Source organism: Bos taurus, chromosome 10 (assembly GCF_002263795.3).
Source record: "Bos taurus isolate L1 Dominette 01449 registration number 42190680 breed Hereford chromosome 10, ARS-UCD2.0, whole genome shotgun sequence".
Classification (NCBI taxonomy): domain Eukaryota; kingdom Metazoa; phylum Chordata; class Mammalia; order Artiodactyla; family Bovidae; genus Bos; species Bos taurus.
In genome coordinates, this window is record NC_037337.1 from 57,950,457 (window position 1) to 57,970,648 (window position 20,192).

Below are 20,192 nucleotides of genomic sequence, written 5' to 3' on the forward strand. Positions count from 1 at the left end.
AGATGCTTGTACGAAAAGATTAGTTAAGAAGAGGTGCTGATAGTTTAGTCTTGTCTGTCACATTTCCCAGTTGATAGGGAAGACATTGGTCTATGCTTCAATGAGTTATAGCTTGAACTCAGTTCCAAAAAAATGTTCTTGACCTTTTTCCTTCCTTCTTTTCTTTCAGAATATGGTATTGTTTAGGTAGAATGTTGGGAGTTAATAGATCCTCATAACTCAGTTGTGAACCACTGTCAGAGAACACACTCAAGTCTACGTATTGGTGTAAGACTTTCATTCACACATATGCTGTTAGTCCTTTTGAAAGCAGGAGTGGGGGTGGCTTCCAGGATCTCAGTTCCCCAACCTGGGATTGAACCCAGGCCTTGGCAATGAAAATCTGGAATCCTCCCCACCCCCAGGGAACTCCTGCTCTTACTCCTTTTTTATTTGTAAATGGGAAACACTATATATTACAACACTGACAGACATGTTTATGCTCAGGAAATGTGGACTTACCACTGGAAAACTCCTAGTATAGGACTCCTGGTGACCCACTGCAAACTGTGACATGGGGTTCCTCTAGCTCCTTCACTGGACGCCTGCCTCGTGGAGATTCCAATAGCCCTGGCCCTGCCATATAGCTGAGTCTATAGTTTCCATCACACAAGTCTATTAAGGTTTAGAACGTGTAGGAAAAACATACTGAAAGTCATGAGTTTGGGCAGCCTAGAACTATTCAGGCTTTGACTTTAGGGATGTGCCTGATTTATGGCTACCTAAATGTAATACTGTGAACTGTGGTGTTGGAGAAGACTCTTGAGAGTCCCTTGGACTGCAAGGAGATCCAACCAGTCCCTTTTAAAGGAGATCAGTCCTGGGTGTTCTTTGGAAGGACTGATGCTAAAGCTGAAACACCAATGCTTTGGCCACCTCATGCGAAGAGTTGACTCATTGGAAAAGACCCTGATTCTGGGAGGGATTAGGGGCAGGAGGAGAAGCGGACGACAGAGGATGAGATGGCTGGATGACATCACTGACTCGATGGACGTGCGTTTGAGTGAACTCTGGGAATTGGTGACAGACAGGGAGGCGTGACGTGCTGCAGTTCATGGGGTCGCAAAGAGTCAGACACGACTGAGCGACTGAACTGAACTGAAATGTAATACCTGATTTGTATAGTAAAGCAATAGTTACCCTCCTCCATTGTTCTCATATCTAGATACATGCAGAACAGTGTTATTGTATACACATGTATGCTTGAATAGGTTAAAAAAATATTTAGTAGGCAGAAGAAACAATGGGGGAAATATATGATCTAAGAGAAGACTGAGTCTAAATAGTACAGATTTGATTGATAGGTAGACGATGAAAGGGAAAATTGGTATGGTGACCAAAGGCTAGTAGTGGGGCCTAACCCTTCTTGTCTAGAAACTCTGAAGCAATTCTAGCTCTTCCCCAACCGTCAAGCCTATATAATATTGAGGATGTTTGGTTATATCAAAGTGAGTCAGACAGAGAGTACATATTTGATATTCCTTCATGTACAAAGATTATCAAAGCATTTCTGTAGATTCTCCAGTTTTTCTAGTTGTCTGTGTACTGAACCCCCTAAAATATTGCCTGAAAAGTGAACGTGGCTCAGTCGTGTCCAACTCTTTGCGACCCCATGGACTATACAAGTTCATGGAATTCTCCAGGCCAGAATACTGGAATGGGTAGCCTTTCCCTTCTCCAGGGGATCTTCCCAACCCAGGGATCAAACCTAGGTCTCCCACATTATGGGAAGATTCTTTACCACCTGAGCCACAGGGAAGCCCAAGAATACTGGAGTGGGTAGCCTATCCCTTTCCAGCGGATCTTCCTGACCCAGGAATTGAACCGAGGTCTCCTGCATTGTGGGCAGATTCTTTACCAACTGAACTATGAGGGAAGCCCTCTTATTGCCTATTCGTGCTTATAGTCATTGGTATATTGTTTTTTTGTTTAGGGTCTTCTGTCCATGTAATAAGTTTTCTTTACCAGACACCAACCCCCATTATGCATGAAACCTGACCTTGGCCTTACTTGCTGTATTCTTCTGTCAACTGAGTTCAGCTGGTAGAGAATCTGCCTGCAGTGCTGGAGACCTGGGTTCAATCCCTGGGTTGGGAAGATCCCTTGGAGAAGAGAAAGGCTACCCACTCCAGTATTCTGGCCTGGAGAATTCAATGTACTGTATAATCCATGGGTTTGCAAAGAGCGGACACAACTGAGTGACTTTTACTTTCACTTTCTGTCAACTGAATACACTGCAGAATTCAGGAATATGATGATAGAATATAAGAATTAAGTTTTGTATGAGCAGTATTATTACATTGTATTTTGAAAGTATATATGTGGAAGAAGGCAGTCAGAAAATACTAAGAAATGGTCTTAGAATTGTACACAATTTACCTTCTATTTGAAATATATTTTTATTGATTTTTAAATATATAATCTAAATTGATATGGATGATGTAGTGCATTTGTGGATTTCTTACAAACAACTACAGTAGATGGTCCAGTCTAAGATATGGGAAAGATGGGACTTTTTTCCCCCAGAGTGTTAGGAAGACCATGAATCTAAGAGGTACTGTGAGAAAATATGAGTATTGGGCCAACAGAGATTTTACTTTCCCCAAAAGTCACTGATCTCTTATGACAGTGCCATATAGCAAGCTGTTTACTAGTTTAAAAAACATTACTATCACAAATATTATGTTGAATGTGACTAACAGATACACACACACAGATGCACATAGTTAATCACATTTCAATAATCATAGATATTAAACATAAAACTTTTCTGAGTTTTAGATTAAAATTCTGTAATTGAAAACTCTTCTTATTTCAAAGGCAGAAGAGGAGAGAAACTATCATATCTTCTATCAACTTTGTGCCTCAGCAGACTTATCTGAATTTAAAGTGCTGCGATTAGGTATGAATATGACATTAGATTTATTGTGCTGGTATTATCTTCTGTTTATTTCCAAGTTCATAACTTTACTTCTTAAAAAGAAGATTATCTTGTACTGAAATATTTATGGATGAAATAAGAGGTCTACAATTGGCCTCAAGATAACCCATGGGATGGATAAGGGGTAAGTGGCTGTATAAATGGAACAAGATTAGTCTTGAGTTGATGCTTGTTTAAGATGAGTGTGATGAGTACACAAAGGCTCATTATACTAGTTTCTATACTTTTGTGTATGTTTGAAATTTGCCTTGTTTAAAAGGAAAGAAAATATAAAGGAGTTTATGTGGTAGAACCATATGAAGTCTCTGATGAAGAAAGGAGGAAAGTGTTTGAAGAAATTATCCTAGCATGTAGATTGAAATAAAAGCTTTAGGAAAGGACTATTCACTTAAACTCTACAAACATTTTGCTCCATTATTTAATTTGAGTCTTGTATTAAAATGTAACTAAAAATACAGACAGTCAGACTCCAGACTCTATAAAATTAATTGTGCTTTCACTGCCTCTAAAGCAGAGTGGACATAAGGGTAGAAGTCAAGGCCTTTTCATAGACTGCAAATCTTTTACAATTTTTCCTTAACTGCAGGAGATGCAAATAACTTTCATTACACGAATCAAGGTGGCAGTCCTGTGATTGAAGGAGTAGATGATGCCAAGGAGATGGCACATACCAGGCAGGCCTGCACTTTGCTAGGTATGTAATCTTATCCTTGAATTCTTGGGAGCAATAGCTCTCTGACTCAAGCAACCTTTGATTTGGAATATTGGCTTAGCTACATATTAAGTGGTGAAACTTTGGGGGAGATTTAACTTTTTTTTTTTTTCAGATTTAATATTCTTCATAAAAAATATTTGGGCATCAAATGGGCATAGAATTTCTCTTGGGGATGATGGGAACTATACTGAAAATATGTTATGGTAATGATTGTACAACTTTGTAAATTTACCCAAAACTTTTGAATTGCATGCTTAAGATGGATGAGTTTTATGATATGCACATTATTCTTCAATAAAGCTATTTAAAACATACGTTCACGGCTTCAGGGGAAAGATATGGGACTGTTTACTTAAATTTTTACAAAATCTGAAATGTAGAGCTGAATGGAATGGGTTTCTATTCAGAAGCTTATATTTTGTAGGATTTTTTTGTGTATTTGTTTTTTTTTTCATTTTGGGTGTGTTTTTGTGGCCTGGAAATGTGGTTGAGCTGGCTTGGTGACAAAATAATGTATTACATGTAGTTTATTTGTTTCTGAAATGGCTCAGGTCACTCTTTTGTTTCTAGATTTAAAAAAAATATAATTGGATCTACATATAAATAAATTGACCTTTAGAAATGTAGTATACAACTTTTAGTGCTGAATTATTTATTTCAATGTCAGCATATGAATAACTCTAAAGTCATACATTGGTATTTTGAGGAGTAACCTGAGATGAGTTAATTTAATTTAAAAGTATTGCTAATCAAGAGTATTCTTGCCTGGAAAATCCCATGGATGGAGAGCCTGGTAGGCTGCAGTCCATGGGGTCGCTAAGAGTCGGACATGACTGAGCGACTTCACTTTCACTTTTCACTTTCATGCATTGGAGAAGGAAACGGCAACCCACTCCAGTGTTCTTGCCTGGAGAATCCCAGGGACAGGGGAGCCTGGTGGGCTGCCGTCTATGGGGTCGCACAGAGTCCGACACGACTGAAGCGACTTAGGAGCAGCAGCAGCAATCAGAGTATGATCCAGGACCACTATGGAGCTTGTAAAAATTTAGAATCTCAGACTTACTAAACTAGAATCTGCATTTTAACCAGATCCATTGGTGATTCACATATGCACATTATAGTTTGAGAAACACTGCTTTACTTCCAGTGCTAACTCTGTTTATAAACAGAAAATTGCAAATTTGAAAAGGTCATAACGCAGGAGATGGTAGAAACATTCCTTGTAAAATGAACTCTGAATTACCTGTATATGATTGCATTTTTGGAAATAATTTTAATATTTTTGCTTAAACATAATATATATCTAATATTCTGGAAAAATCTTACCTTATTGAAGAGTGAAGCGTCATCTGGTAAAACACCAAGGGCTGCCCTGCATTCTCATCCTGCCTGATCTTTCAGGTCCTGCTCTAGTTCTTTGTTTACTCACTTGTCAGGCTGGGGCATAGCACCAGCCTGAACATTTTTAATTGTGTGGTCTCTTTGAATTATTCTTGGTCTGTAGTTAAAAGAAGTGATTGAATAATTTGACTTAAAACAACCTTACTGAGCCACAACTTGCATTTAGAGTAGAGCTAAATAGTAGTGTTAGTGAGATACTTAAATCGTGTGATGAATTTGTTTAGCACTTACCATGTGTCATACAGTGTGTTAACTTTACTAAGTGTATTTTCTCCTTTAATGTTTACAAACTCCCTTTGAGATAGTCTCTAATGTCCCTGTGTCTCATATCAGAAACTAGAAGGGTGAAGGTGTCTGCCCATGTGAGATGGCAGGTCAGGAGCAGAGCCCGGCTTCCAGCTGAGGCCTGTCTCACTGCACAGCCCATGCTCTAAACCACAGTGCTAAAGTGCATCATGTGTAAAGGTCAACAAAGGTGAAAGTGTTGTTAACTATGGCACATTATAATGTGTACAGCATCTGGCAGTATTCAAGTGTTAAAAATTAAACTCTTAAAAAGTTAAATTATGTGCTTTAATTGTTTAGTTCCTATTCTGAAATTAATCACTGTTCATTTACTCTGTTGTTTCAGGAATTAGTGAATCTCATCAGATGGGAATTTTCCGAATACTTGCTGGCATCCTACACTTAGGCAATGTTGTGTTTATGTCTCGAGATTCAGACAGCTGCACAATCCCTGTGAGTTCAGAGCAAGCTTCCTGTGATAACAGTTGATTTGTGTTTTAGTTTTGTTGATTCTTTATGGAAACAATGTGTTTGAAGTCTCTCTATTAACTAACATTAATAATTATCAGAGAGATAATTACTGGAAAGATACACTGTCTAGAGTAGAATTTTGAACCGTCGATAAAGAAATGTGGATTCAGATCCCTGGTTCACAGTGATTGCTTGTGTGTGTGGGAGGGATGGGGAAGGAAAGAACTTGGGTATATGTGTGAGCTGTATAAACAGAGGTGGGAAATATTCGATGTGAAAGTTGGATTGGTGAGTCTACAGTGAAGAGCTTGTTTGGCCCATGACACACATACTAGAATTGATAAGTTTATTTGTCCTGTGGAATATGGTTTAAAAGTTACTGAAGAAATTGTTAGCAGTGATTACTCCTGGGAAAAGGAATTAGATGACTGGAGAGATATGGTGTCTTCACTATGATTTACATATTCTTCCCCATGTAGAGATGACTACACACTGAGAATTAAAATTCAATTCATTTGTTTAAACTGTAATAAAACCTAACAGTCTCAGAATGTTCTCATTGGCATTGTGATTTGCAGTATTTTCTGATCACCCCTATCAAAGGTCACACACAATGCACACACTCACATATACATGTAGATACTTATTAGGTGTTTTTTTAACTTTATTAAAATGGAGGCAGTTTTAATATAATTAATTCTTTTTCCATCTTGCTTCCTCAAGGATTATAATAGGAAACAATTCTGAGATTTATGTTTCACTCTTCAGACACCCAAGTTGATATTTGCAAATCTACATGTAGATGAATTCATGTGACTTAAATTTGGGTAAATTAGACTTTAGTTATACGAGACAGCAAAAGAGACACTGATGTATAGAACAGTCTTATGGACTCTGTGGGAGAGGGAGAGGGTGGGAAGATTTGGGAGAATGGCAATGAAACATGTAAAATATCATGTAGGAAACGAGTTGCCAGTCCAGGTTCGATGCACGATGCTGGATGCTTGGGGCTGGTGCACTGGGACGGCCCAGAGGGATGGTATGGGGAGGGAGGAGGGAGGAGGGTTCGGGATGGGGAACACATGTATACCTGTGGCGGATTCATTTTGATATTTGGCAAAACTAATACAATTATGCAAAGTTTAAAAATAAAATAAAATTAGAAAAAAAAAAAAAGAAATACATATTTCAGCATCTCCGCCTGGGTTCAATCTCAGCTTTACTATTTATGCACTCTATGTTTTGGGGTGAGTTACTTAGCTTCTCTGAACCTTAGTTTCCTCATTTTTAAAATAAAAGAGACTTTGTTTTTTACCAGTTTTGGACTAGTTGCTGTGATCGCACTTCATGCTGGATAAATTATATTCTAAAAATATTTATAATAAATGCATAAGAACTTTAATAAATACATAAGAAATATTTAAATGTATATATAAACTGAGTGAAAATAGGAACTTGGAACAGAGCAGAAGCACGGACTCACCTGGGAGTGTTTGCTGAACCCAGTGACGTTGAGCTGTGGTTTTCTAGCCAAGTGGGGTGCGGAGGACAAAAAACGGAGCCCCAGGCTCCTACAAACAGGGGAGCAGGAAGGCAAGCTTTTGCTAAAGTTGAGACCCTAAATGGGGAACATGCTCACCACCTCCTCCAAGAGTACAAAGAAAAATCAAGTCTCTAAACTAGGTGGGGGGGAGGAGGGAGGGCAGAAATAGTTCCCTAAAAATTGAGAGCAATGAGTTTTATTTCCCAGTTTGTTTTCATAGTTCCTGGATGGTCCCCAACAGCAACATACATAAAACTTGGCTTAAATTGATCCTGGATTGGTAGTGCCCTGGAAGCTTGACAGAAGCAAATGCAAATCCACCTTCAATCCAGGCCTCAACAGAGTCCCATGAGAAGAGTTACAAGAAATACTGACTCATAGTCAAAAATCTCAAATCTCATGATAAAACAAAATAGAAAGAGCTAGGCAAAACAACAGATAGCAGTCAAACCTGCTAAGAATGCGGAAAGAAATTAATAGCAGATTTGACACAACTGAGTAGAGAAGTGATAAGCTGAAAGACAGACATGAAGAAATGATCCAAAATGCAAGATGGGACCCACAGATGGAGCCCTTAACAATAGTTAAAAGAGATGAAGAATGGAGTAATAGAATCTAATTTTCATCTAATCAGAATTTCTAAGGGAAAGAAAGAAGAGAATGAGGCAGACAAAATGTTTGAGGAGGTAATTACTAACAAATTTCAGAACCTGTGAAAATGACACTACACCACAGATTTGGAAAGGACAAAAAATCCCAGATAGAATAAATAAAAAGAAACCCACCTCTAGGCTCACCATAATGCTACCATAGGCAGAGAGAAAACTCTTGAAACACAAAGAAAGATAAGACGTACTAGTGTTGAAAAAGTAGCAATTAAACTGATTGCTCACTTCCCAACTGCAGTAATAGGAGTCAGAAAACAGTGGACCATCTTCAGTGTTCTAAGTAAATAATTACTAACTTAGAATCATATATCCAGTAAATATATCTTTTTAGAATGAGGAAAAGATAGATGTGTTTTTGGACAAATAGAAACTTGTGAAAATTTGTCACCAATAAGCCCTCACTAAAGGAAATATTAAAAGACATGGTTAAGACAGAAGGAAAGTGATCTGGATACAAGATGTAAAATTCCAGAGGGAATGGTGAATCAATAAAAAAATGGGCAAAATTTGATTAATTAAAAAAAATAATTATTATGAATTGAGCTTCCCAGGGGGCACTAGTGGTAAAGAACCCACCTGCCAATGCAGGAGATGAGATATAAAAGATGCAGGTTCTGTCCCTGGCTTGGGAAGATCCCCTGGAGGAGGGCATGGCAACCCAAGAATACTCCAGTATTCTTGCCTGGAGAATCCCATGGACAGAGGAGCCTAGCAGGCTACAGTCCATAGAGTTGCACAGAGTCAGACACAAATAGTGTATTGGGCCACAAAATACTTTTTACAAAAAACTCATTACAGAGGGAGAGGTAGTAGAGAAACCTCACAGACATTCCCATAACCAAGCAACCAGTCAGCATCGCATGAGTTCTGATGCAGCATCCTGAGGAGGGTACCACATCTCTTCTCTAGTATTCCCACCAAAAAGGCATGCCGAATCTGATCATGAGGCAACATCATACAGACCCAAACTGAGGGGCACACTACCCTTCTAAAGTATCAAGTTCTCAAAAGACAAAATGAAATAAAAGGGTGAAGAGCTCCTCAAATTAATAGAGATTAATGAAATAAGATAACTAAATTCAATGTACAAACCTAGACTGGATCCTGGACCATAGAAGTGGGATCCCGGTCCCTAACAACCCTATCCTCAGAGGACATTATTAGGTCAGTCAGTAAAATTTACTAGGTAATAGGGTTGTATCACTGCTAATTTTCTGATTTTATTCATTGTACTATAGTTATATAATTTTAGGAAAATACACAGTAGAGTATTCAGTATCAAAAGGGCATCATGTTTGCAACATGCCCTCAAAAGACTCTGAAAAATAATATGTATGTAGGAGAAGGCAATGGCGACCCACTCCAGTACTCTTGCCTGGAAAGTCCCATGGATGGAGGAGCCTGGTGGTCTGCAGTCCACGGGGTCGCTAAGAGTCGGACATGACTGGGCAACTTCACTTCCCTTTTCACTTTCATGCATTGGAGAAGGAAATGGCAACCCACTCCAGAATTCTTGCCTGGAGAATCCCAGGGACAGGGGAGCCTGCTGGGCTGCCGTCTATGGGGTCGCACAGAGTCGGCCACTACTGAAGTGACTTAGCAGCAGCAGCAGCAGCAAACGTATGTGAAAGAGTGAGAGAGAAAGAGCAAACTTGGTAAAATGTTAATGTTTAAGGAATCTGGGTGGAGGGAATACTTTGTACTTTTCTTGCAACTTTTCTGTTAGTCTGAATTTAGTTTAAAATAAAAAGTTTAAAAAACTAAAGTGAATCACCATCCCTTTCTTCCTCCCAAAAAGATAATAAAGTACTGGATAGCAAAGCTTATAGATTGGGATTGAGTGTTTGGAGTTCATGTTATTTAATTACATTAAGTTAGCTAATATATCAATTCTTCTATCATAAAAACATAAACAGAAAGTGAAGCTTTCAAAGTAATAAAGAGGAAAATGAACTAAAAAAATAATCCCAAAAATAGCAAGAAAGAGAAATTTTTAGAAAAGGAGGGACAAGTAAAGGCCAAAAAAGTTAATAGAAATAATTACAAATGAAGCCAATGTTTTAGTTAATATGGATTGTCAGACCAGTTTTAGAATTCAGGTATATACTTTTGAAAGAAGCATTCCTGGAAAGTAAAGGTACAGGTAGTTCGAAAGTAAAAAGTTGAGAAAGGACACACCATAATAGCTAGGAAAAAACCTGGTAGAGCTGCATTGATACTGGACAAAATGGACTTTGAGGCCAAAAGCAGCGCTAGAGATAGGGTCACTATGTATTGCTAGAGACGTGTATTCGCCAGGAAGATGCGCTAGTTCTAAACTTGCGTGTGCCTAATGATGTAGTCTCAAAATATATAAAGCAAAAGATTGCCACAAGAATAAAAAGACAGATCTGTCTAGTGGGATATTACTGACTTCTCTCAATTACTGATAGGTAAAGAAGTCTAAAAATTAGTTAAGTTGTAGAACATTTGAACCAAACAGTTAATAACATTGACCTCGTACAACAAAATGGTAGTACCATTCAAATAAAATGTTTAGAGTGCTGATCCACTTCTAAATGTCACACAATTCATATATAAATGAGTGAAATAAGCTGCTTATTCAAGGGAGTTGATCCGTGTTGATGGTGATGGTGCTGATTTGTGTCTGAAGTGATTACTTGAGAGGAGGGAACATGAAAGAAAGAAGGGACTGCTTCAGTGGGAAGGGTCAGGGGAGGAGGGTGTCAAGAGACCCAGGGTTTAATGACAATTCTGACATAAACTGGTGGTGTGCTTTTTGCCAAGCTAGTCTTTTGGATGTTATGTCCTAATTTGTCAATTAGAGATAGCAGTGTTCACCCTGCCTGTTCCTCAGGAATGTTATCATGCAATTGAAACATGTGAGTGAAGATGTTAAAAAATATAATGTAACATGAGTTAAGTTAAATAAGTATTTTTAATTTATGAATACTTTTCATGCCTACTCATGCAAAACCTATGGAAGACATTGTAGGGGATACAGGGATCCCTGTAGGTAAGGGGTTCCCAGCCTCCAGGATCTAATGCCTGATGCTCTGAGATGGAGCTGATATGATAGTAACAGGAATAAAGTGCACAGTCAATGTAATGCTCTTGAAGCATCCCCAAACCATTCCCCCACTCCACAATCCATGGAAAAATTGTCTTCTACAGTCAGTCCTTGGTGCCAAAAAGGTTGGGGATCCCTGCCATAGATGATGCAGGGGGTCCTTAGATTAGAAATACTAGTCTAAGAAGCCACACAAATAACTATTAAGTTGTCTGTTTATAACCTTTTAGTACCTCCACCTCACACCTCCCTGCCATTGGCCCTCATTGCTCTTAGAGGAAAGACTAGCCATGGAACAGCCTCTGGCTTCATCCCCTACATTATCTCCCTCACGTAACTTCAATTCCTCACATCTCTGGTTTCCCTCCCACCACAGGACTTTTATACTAGATGTCCCCTCTACTTGGAAGACCCTTTCACCTAGTTGCTGCTGCTGCTGCTAAGTCGCTTCAGTCATGTCTGACTCTGTGCGACCCCATAGGCGGCAGCCCACCAGGCTCCCCTGTCCCTGGGATTTTCCAGGCAAGAACGCTGGAGTGGGTTGCCATTTCCTTCTCCAAAGCATGAAAGTGAAAAGTGAAAGTGAAGCCTCTCAGTCGTGTCTGACTCTTAGCGACCCCATGGACTACAGCCTACCAGGCTACTCCATCCATGGGATTTTCCAGGCGAGAGTATTGGAGTGGGGTGCCATTGCCTTCTCCTTCACCTAGTTAACCCCTTCTTATTCTTCAGATATCAACTCCATTTCTCAAGGCCGCTGTCTCCTGTCTCCCTGAATAGGGCACATTCCTTACACATGGAATCTTAGTGTCCTCCTTTGTAGTAATTTTAATTTTAATTTTAGGGAGCAATCATTTAGTTAATGTCCATTTCCTCTAGTGACTATAAGTTCTAGGAGGACAGCGTGAAAGTGAAAGTGTTAGTTGTTCAGTCGTATCCGACTCTTTGTGACCCCATGGACTGTAGCCCACCTCAGGTCCATGGAATTCTCCAGGCAAGAATACTGGAGTGGGTAGCCAGTCCCTTCTCCAGGGGATCTTCTTGACCCAGGAATTGAACCCGGGTCTCCTGCATTGTAGATGAATCCTTTTACTCTCTGAGCCACCAAGGAAGCCGGTACATGTCTATTTTTTTCTGCTGGGATATAATATATTTATAGACAAGCTGACTCATTTTCTGACTGACTAAATGAATGTGCCTGAAGATGGATGGAAATAAGTATGATAAAGAGACAAAGGAAGAGGTCATTTTTTGAAGTGAGTCCTAGAAGAGATTACAAAATGCTGCCTAGATTCTGGTTTGATGGATGATTGTGATTATCACCGATCAGCTTCAAATGTTCTTGGTGTTTGTTGTAGGAAAGAAATTGTCAGGTTTAATTGTTACCTCTTTGTTAATATTTTTTCAGTAAATTCTTACTTGATTGATCTGGTCCTAGGAAATAACACATTCTCTTTTGGCAGCCCAAGCATGAACCCCTCAGCATCTTCTGTGACCTCATGGGTGTGGACTTTGAGGAGCTGTGTCACTGGCTCTGCCATCGGAAGTTGGCCACTGCCACAGAGACGTACATCAAGCCCATCTCCAAGCTGCAGGCCACGAATGCCCGTGATGCATTGGCCAAGCACATCTATGCCAAGCTCTTTAACTGGATTGTAGATCATGTCAATCAGGCACTCCATTCTGCTGTCAAACAGCATTCTTTTATCGGTGTACTGGACATTTACGGGTGAGTGTATTTGGCTTAGTGGTCTGAGCCTTTCTTTCTAGACATTATCTAGTAACTCCAAGTAGGTATTTGACTATGTCTCCTACTGGTGAGCTAAAGGGAAAATTAGAAGAGAGTTTTTTAAAGTCTAGTTTCATTTGCTAGTTTGCCTTCTCTGGGTACCTTTCTTTAATGTTGAACCCCTTCCTATACATTTGTGCCTTTTGATGCCTAATTTTTCATCATCCAGTTCACTTTTCAAAAAAACCTTTGACATTTCTATTCCCTTCCCTTCTGTGTTTATGTAAACACAGAATTGTGAATCTGTGAATTGACAAGAGCAGTAGCTTTATTGTAATTCCGATTGTTCCCTACCTGGGGATGAATATGCCCTCAAAAACTCATACTATTGAATATATTCACATGCTGCACCTTGAAAAAAAAATCTCTGCCACTTTGCTGATGTCTATCTGCTGGGTACATATTTCGTGTTACTAACTTAGAAAGCCTTATCTTCACTGATGTGGAAAGTAAGTTTTGCAATGTTAGGGAATTTCCTATTTCTTTTTAATGTGCACATTTTGAATATTTTTTAAAAGCTATTTTTTCCTTTTTCTCCTCTTCCCATATTATTTTTGATTTTACAGATTTGAAACATTTGAGATAAATAGTTTTGAACAGTTTTGCATAAATTATGCAAATGAAAAACTACAGCAACAATTCAATATGGTAAGAATTTTCTTGCTTAAATAATATTCTGCCAAAAATTATTCTTTGAATTCCTGGTATGTGTTTAAACACTGGCTCCTGAAGTGAAGTTATGAATTTCAATTATTATCTATGGTTTAAAGCAGTTAAATTGCTGAGGAACTTATGATTAATGAATGATGCAACCTTGGAAAGATGTTTATGGTCCAGATTGGATTCAAGGTCATCTGCTGTCTGAGAACAGTAAAAATTTGGTCCAAATATATTGAGAGAAGGAAGCAGGAAGTGTGTTAGATAGTGACATAGGGGTGTGAAACTTTGACCCCAGGGATATCATTCAGTTGGTCATCCCAGAGGCTAATTATATGTGGAGTATTAGCAAGATATCAGGACAGTCTGATGATAAGACCATTGGATGGCATCATCGACTCAGTGCACATGAGTTTGAACAAACTCCAGGAGATAGTGAAGGACAGGGAATCCTGGCATGCTATTGTTGATGGGGTCACAAAGAATTGGACACGACTGAGCGACTGAACAGCAACAGGGCAAAAAAGTCAGGACATATTCTCTTTTCTACATATTTTTTATGTATTCTGTTTTACATATTCTCTTTTCAACAGTCTGAGATATTCACTGGGACAATGGCAGTGGAAGGATTTTGAGTGGCTTTTGCGAAGTAGTAATAGCAGATATGTTACCATGGTGTTGAGGGATTTGGAAGCACTTAAAAATGGTTGGGCTACAGGCTCTATGGTGGGATTGATGGTGACCTCTGGGAGGTCACCTTCCAGGACTGCTACTGCCAGTGCCCCGTCCCCAAGGCAAGCCACTGCCAACCCATGCCTCCACAGGAGACCATCCAACACTAGCAGGCAAATCTAAGCTCAAGTGGATTCAGATTCAACTTAAAACATGTTCCTCAGAATGTCAAATTTCTCAGGATGTTAACAGATATTCCACAAGATGAAGTTATCTTGTTAAAAAAAAAGAAAGAAATGCTGCAAACCCTCTACATCTCTATGTAGGGATTTTAAAAGCACATTAGCTGAGGGGAAGGAAAAAAAAACACAGAGAAATCAAGCAGGAAATATATTTAAACTGGCTAAGCAAAAAAAGGAGAAGGCAATGGCACCCCACTCCAGTACTCTTGCCTGGAAAATCCCATGGACGCAGGAGCCTGGTAGGCTGCAGTCCATGGGGTCACTAAGAGTCAGACATGACTGAGCGACTTCACTTTCACTTTTCATTTTCATGCATTGGAGAAGGAAATGGCAACCCACTCCAGTGTTCTTGCCTGGAGAATCCCAGGGACGGGGGAGCCTGCTGGGCTGCTGTCTGTGGGGTCGCACAGAGTCAGACATGACTGAAGTGACTTAGCAGCAGCAGCAGCAAGCAAAAAAAAAAAAAAATTAAAAAGATTGGAATACACTCTGCATTGATTTTCTAGGGGACCTTGGGAAAGTTAATTGACCTTGCTGGGCCTTAGTCACCTCATCTGTATAATGGGGATGGTAATAGTTTGCATGTAGTTATATGGATTAAAGAATTGGAATATGTAAAGTGCTCACCACATGCTAAGTACAAGTTTTAAGTGCAAGATTAGGCATGATTATTATTGATAAAATAGAATGTTTAAAATGAATCACCTATTGGAATTAGAATATGAAAAAGAATAGAACTGAAGGATGGGTAAGAGCCCTATTATCCTCATTATACGAAGAGAGAGGTTGAGTGGTATACCCTACAATTGATGAATGAAAAATGGAAATTTAAAGATATTATTTTAAGTTACAAAAATAATAAAAACAAAAAGATCTAAAAATTGTAATATCGGAAGGATAGAGGAAGAATAGTAGAGAGTGATATATATGAATTTGGCCTCATCTGTCTCATCAGGAAATCGACAGTTTTAAATGAATAAATAAAATAATAGCTGATAAGCACATACATATTCCCTGGTGGCTCACCTGGTAAAGAACCCACCTGCCAATGCAGGAGACACAGGTGATGTGGGTTTGATCCCTGGGTCAAGAAGATCCCTTGTGGGAGGGCATGGCAACCCACTCCAGTATCCTTGCAGGAAAAATCCCATGGACAGAGTAGCTTGGCAGTCTACGGTCCATGGAGTTGCATAGAGTCGGACATGACTGAAGCAATTGAGCACACAACAACAAGCATATTGTTAGGGCTTCCCTGGTGGCTCAGCAGTAAACAATATGCCTGCAATACAGAGACACAAGTTCAATCCTTGGGTCAGGAAGATCCCCTAGAGAAGGAAATGGGAACCCTCTCCAATATTCTTGCTTGGGAAATTCCGTGGACAGAGGAGCCTGGCAGGCTACATTCCATGGGGTCACAAAAGATTCCTACACAGCTTAGTGATTAAACAATAACAACAACAACAAAGCATATTGTTCAGAGATAAATACCAGAATAGCTGAGGGAGTTAAAAATGGTTGTTTCCAAGGAATGAGACTGGGATTGAGTTGAGACAGAATAAGGGATCGTTGCTTATCATCATAAAACCTCTAGACTATTTGATCTTTGTAAAATATTGCATAAAATATTGTACTTTGATAAAAATTTGGACCCTCTTTTTGGCAAATTAAGCTACTTTGTATAGTGAAATAATGTAGAAGTGATCTTAAAATTTTAAGCTGTTTTCATAAGAATGTGACTGGTATATTTTGTGTTTCTGCATAAGGAACATTAATAAAAATCTGTCAGACACTAAGTGGAATATTATTTTTTCTCAAGGTTTTCTTGAGTTTCTCAATACTTTAATCAACAGCAGAGCCTTCTGCTCTTTCCCAGTATATTTTGGCACAAGGTGACTGGAAGTATTAAGGAACTAACGCCAGCCTCATTAGGGACTGGCTGATTTGTTTTATTTCTCGAGGACCTCGTGTCTCTGCATGTGTGTTTCTGACCCTTTTGTTTCCCTTTCCCTCTTTCTGTCTCTGTCCATCCGTTTCTTCTCTCTCTTTCCTCATACATACACACACACACACACACACACTCTCTCTCTCTGCACAAGAGAGAGAGGCTTCCCCCTTTCTCTCTTATTTCTCTTCCTTCTCTCTTCCCTCGTTCTTATTATCAGATGGCATATATTCTCCTTCAGATGGTATATATTTTGTCTAGGTTTTTGCTTCCTCACTTACCTCACACTTCCTGTGAAGAAGCAGTGGTTGAGGTGCTTTGTCTTCTTAACTTGCTTAACTCCCATTCATCTTGACTTCTTGCAGCATCAGCTTGCACTGTTAATTGTATGTTTCCCAGTCCTTATATCTGAGAAAAGAGAATGTGATTAACCCAGTTCATTTGTTCATCAGAGATCTCTGGCCCTTGACTAGCTGTGTCTTGGAGCATGGGGTCTTACGGTAAAGAACTTGGTGCTCAGGCTGCTCCCACAGCAGGGGCTGTGGGGTGGGCAGTGGGCAGGAGAAACATGGTGACTGGCAGGTTTAGTGCTTGGAGTCATTACCTTACCGAGTAAGCATCTCTTGCCATATTGAACCTCATGCCCTTAATTTTGCAATTAAGAGTGGAAAATTTTTGAGGTCCCATGGATTTTGCCAAACTAAACATAGAGACTGTTTCTATTGTCAATGTGAAGACCACACTGCATATAGATTAATGAATTAAAGGAAGATAGGACTCATTTGTGAAGAATTATTGCTACCATCAGCCAGGGCATCTTGCTGACACATGGTGCCCCATTTGCCTTCGCATTAATCAAAAGAACAGAAGAAATTTGCTTTCTAATTAGCATTACATAAATATTCATATGTGTGACAAGTTTGGGTGTTTTTTTTTTTAAAGCTTTCACACCTGGTTAGACTATGAATGCTGCAAATGAGCCAAGAACAGCATTATAATAAGTATAGAATAAAGTGGGAAAGTTCCAGGTGTGTGAGGAGAATAAAGTATCAGAAATCTTGGTAACCCTTAGGTTTCATGGGGGTTTGGGTTCTAAGAAATATGTGTTGTCTGGTAATAGCCACCGAGGGATAATGTTCCCAGAAAAGCTGCAGGACATGTGAGAGAACCAGTGTGACAAAGGAGACAAGAAAGGAAAGCAGAACCCTGCAGGAAGAAGTGAGTAAAGGTCATTAGCACCTATAGAAACTAGAATTTGTGGGTTGGCTCCGTTGGCTGGTCAGCTCAATGCAGTGCTTCTGTTGCCCTTCCTTCCTAGACCAACCTAACTACCTTTCACTGCAGACCTCAGGTCACACAGCCCTTCCTCAAGGAAGCCTTCTCTTGCTACCATGTTCCAAATTAGTTAGGAACTCCTGAGCTCATAGCTGGCCATTATTTTTCTCTGGAACATTATTACAGTTTGTAATTCTGTTTCTTGTGATTGATTTCTGTCTGTTTTCCCCACTAGTCTTCAAAGTCTCTTAGGGTTGTCTGTGTCTATTTTGCTAATGGTGTGTAGTGACTGGGACATGGTAGACAGTCAATACATATTTGTGCTTAAGTGAGTGGATGGAGATGAGAAGCAGTGGCTGAAGCATTTAGCAGAAATAGTAATGTGTTTGTAGTGGTTGCAGCTGCTGGCAGAATTGGATGTAGAAGCCAGAAAAGTGAGCCATAGATTCCCTGGCTGTGGAGGATAATCAAGGCAGACACAAAAAACCAACTGTTATCTAATTCTGAGGCACATGAACTTCAAGACCATGGTCCCTTAAAACAATTACTTTGTCATGCTGTAAGCATCACCCAGAATGTTTCAGTAGTCTGGAGGGCATCCTCTCTGCAGGTTGTTCAAGGTCAGCTAAGGCATTTCTATGCCCATATGGTTAGCAACACTGTGCGATAATTTAAGGGGCCAAAAAGTACATAGTGTGGTTTTGGATATATACATATCAAAAAATCAAAAGCTGCCACATTTATCAGCTATTTAAATATTCACATACCTAGATTTTCTTGTTTGCCAAAAATCCTAGGTAGCTGAGGTTTTTCCGTGTGTGGTTTATATTTGCTTTCTTATACTGTTCTCTGCCTGTAAATCATGTTTCTCCAAGATTGTTGCTAGAAGCCATTGACTGTCTCAACTGTTGTTTTATACATGTTTATTGACTAACATTTATGACAGTGATGTAGTAATGCCAGTTTTTTTCTTTTTCATTTCAGCACGTTTTCAAATTAGAACAAGAAGAATATATGAAAGAACAAATTCCATGGACACTCATAGATTTTTATGATAATCAGCCTTGCATTAATCTTATAGAATCTAAACTGGGCATTCTAGATTTGCTGGATGAGGAATGCAAGGTAAGTATGATTTTCTGATGTGTTTAATACATCAGAATTGTGCGTTGAGGTAAAATGGGTAAGTAGGTTTAAGCAGGGACTCACTAGTATACGTGAAGTGCCACAGTGGCAACGAGTGGGGTTACCCTAACTGGCATTCTGAAGGATCACTAGCTCCAAAGCGTTCACAATATGGTTGAGACTAGGAGAATCTCCCCTCCCTTTTCAGCTGATTCTAAGTTATGTGAAAAACTGGCATTGATACAGCAACTACCAATTTTAGCCACCTTTGTCATTGATAGGCTTATATTTGGTACTTTTGTTCAATGGTATGATATAGTTCAGGAAATGTAAGAAATTGTACAAAAGGTATTTTGAATAATAGTTCTAAATATCTATAATTTTAAACTTGACTAGTTGTTCTTTATTACTTATATATATGGTAGGTAAAGAGTTTTAGTTTTAATATTTGAAGATGCAGCATGTGGAAAAAATATTGGATCCCTGGCTTCACTGATGAGTGATTCTAGACAAACAACCTATCCTTTCCCTTCGTTGTTCTTTAGTTTATATGTCATAAGTTACAAGTTCATACGCACTGATCCTCCTAAGCATCTAGATTTCCTACAACATTAAGAATGCAAAGACAAATACTGTATGTTTTCACTTATATGTAAAATCTAAAAAAATAAAACGGACAAATGAATGTAACAAAACAAAAAGAGCCTCCTGGATACTGGAGAACAAACTAGTGGTTACCATTGTGGAGATGTTGGTGAGAAGGGCAAGATAGGTGAAGGCAGGATTAAGAGGAACAAACTACTAGCTATAAAATAAACAAGATACAAGGATGTAATGTACAGCACAGGGAATATAGTCAGAGTTTTATAGTAACTTCACATGGAGTACAGTCTATAGAAATACTGAATCACTATGTTGTACTGAAACTAATATAATACTGCACATCAACTATACCTTCAATAAACAAAAAGAATACATGTAAAGGTGCTCAGTTTCACTTGAAATTAAATAAAACATAAATCAAAACAAAAATAGGACACAGCTTTTTACCTATCAAGTGAGTTTAAATTTGATAATACCAAATTAGTATTTATTGCATATATACTCTTGATGAAGGACAAAAGTTAGTAGAACATATTTTTGAGGAATATTTATCAAGATTTTAAATACACATACCTTTTGAACCAGAAGTAGAAATGCTGAGAGTTTACCCTATGAATATACTTACAAAAGAATCCAAAGTTTTTGTTTAAAAGGAGCCATTGTGGCAGTTTTAATAATAACAAAAAATCAGTAACAACCTAGTAGGCATAAATACAAGAATACTATTACTAAGAAGAAGAAGGAAAAATACAAG

The 20,192-nt window shown here is 38.8% G+C and overlaps 1 protein-coding gene across 5 annotated transcripts in view; it reads left to right on the forward strand.

Moving 5' to 3' along the window:
• Positions 1–20,192, forward strand: part of MYO5A (myosin VA) — a 205,627-nt gene that overhangs the window by 101,542 nt on the left and 83,893 nt on the right. For all 5 annotated transcript variants that reach the window (XM_005211877.4, XM_005211879.4, XM_024998029.2 and 2 more), the window contains exons 7-12: positions 2,860–2,941; positions 3,567–3,674; positions 5,728–5,834; positions 12,597–12,862; positions 13,489–13,570; positions 18,695–18,835. In XM_005211877.4, coding sequence (XP_005211934.1) covers positions 2,860–2,941; positions 3,567–3,674; positions 5,728–5,834; positions 12,597–12,862; positions 13,489–13,570; positions 18,695–18,835 — 786 coding nt within the window. The remainder of the gene's footprint in view (positions 1–2,859; positions 2,942–3,566; positions 3,675–5,727; positions 5,835–12,596; positions 12,863–13,488; positions 13,571–18,694; positions 18,836–20,192) is intronic.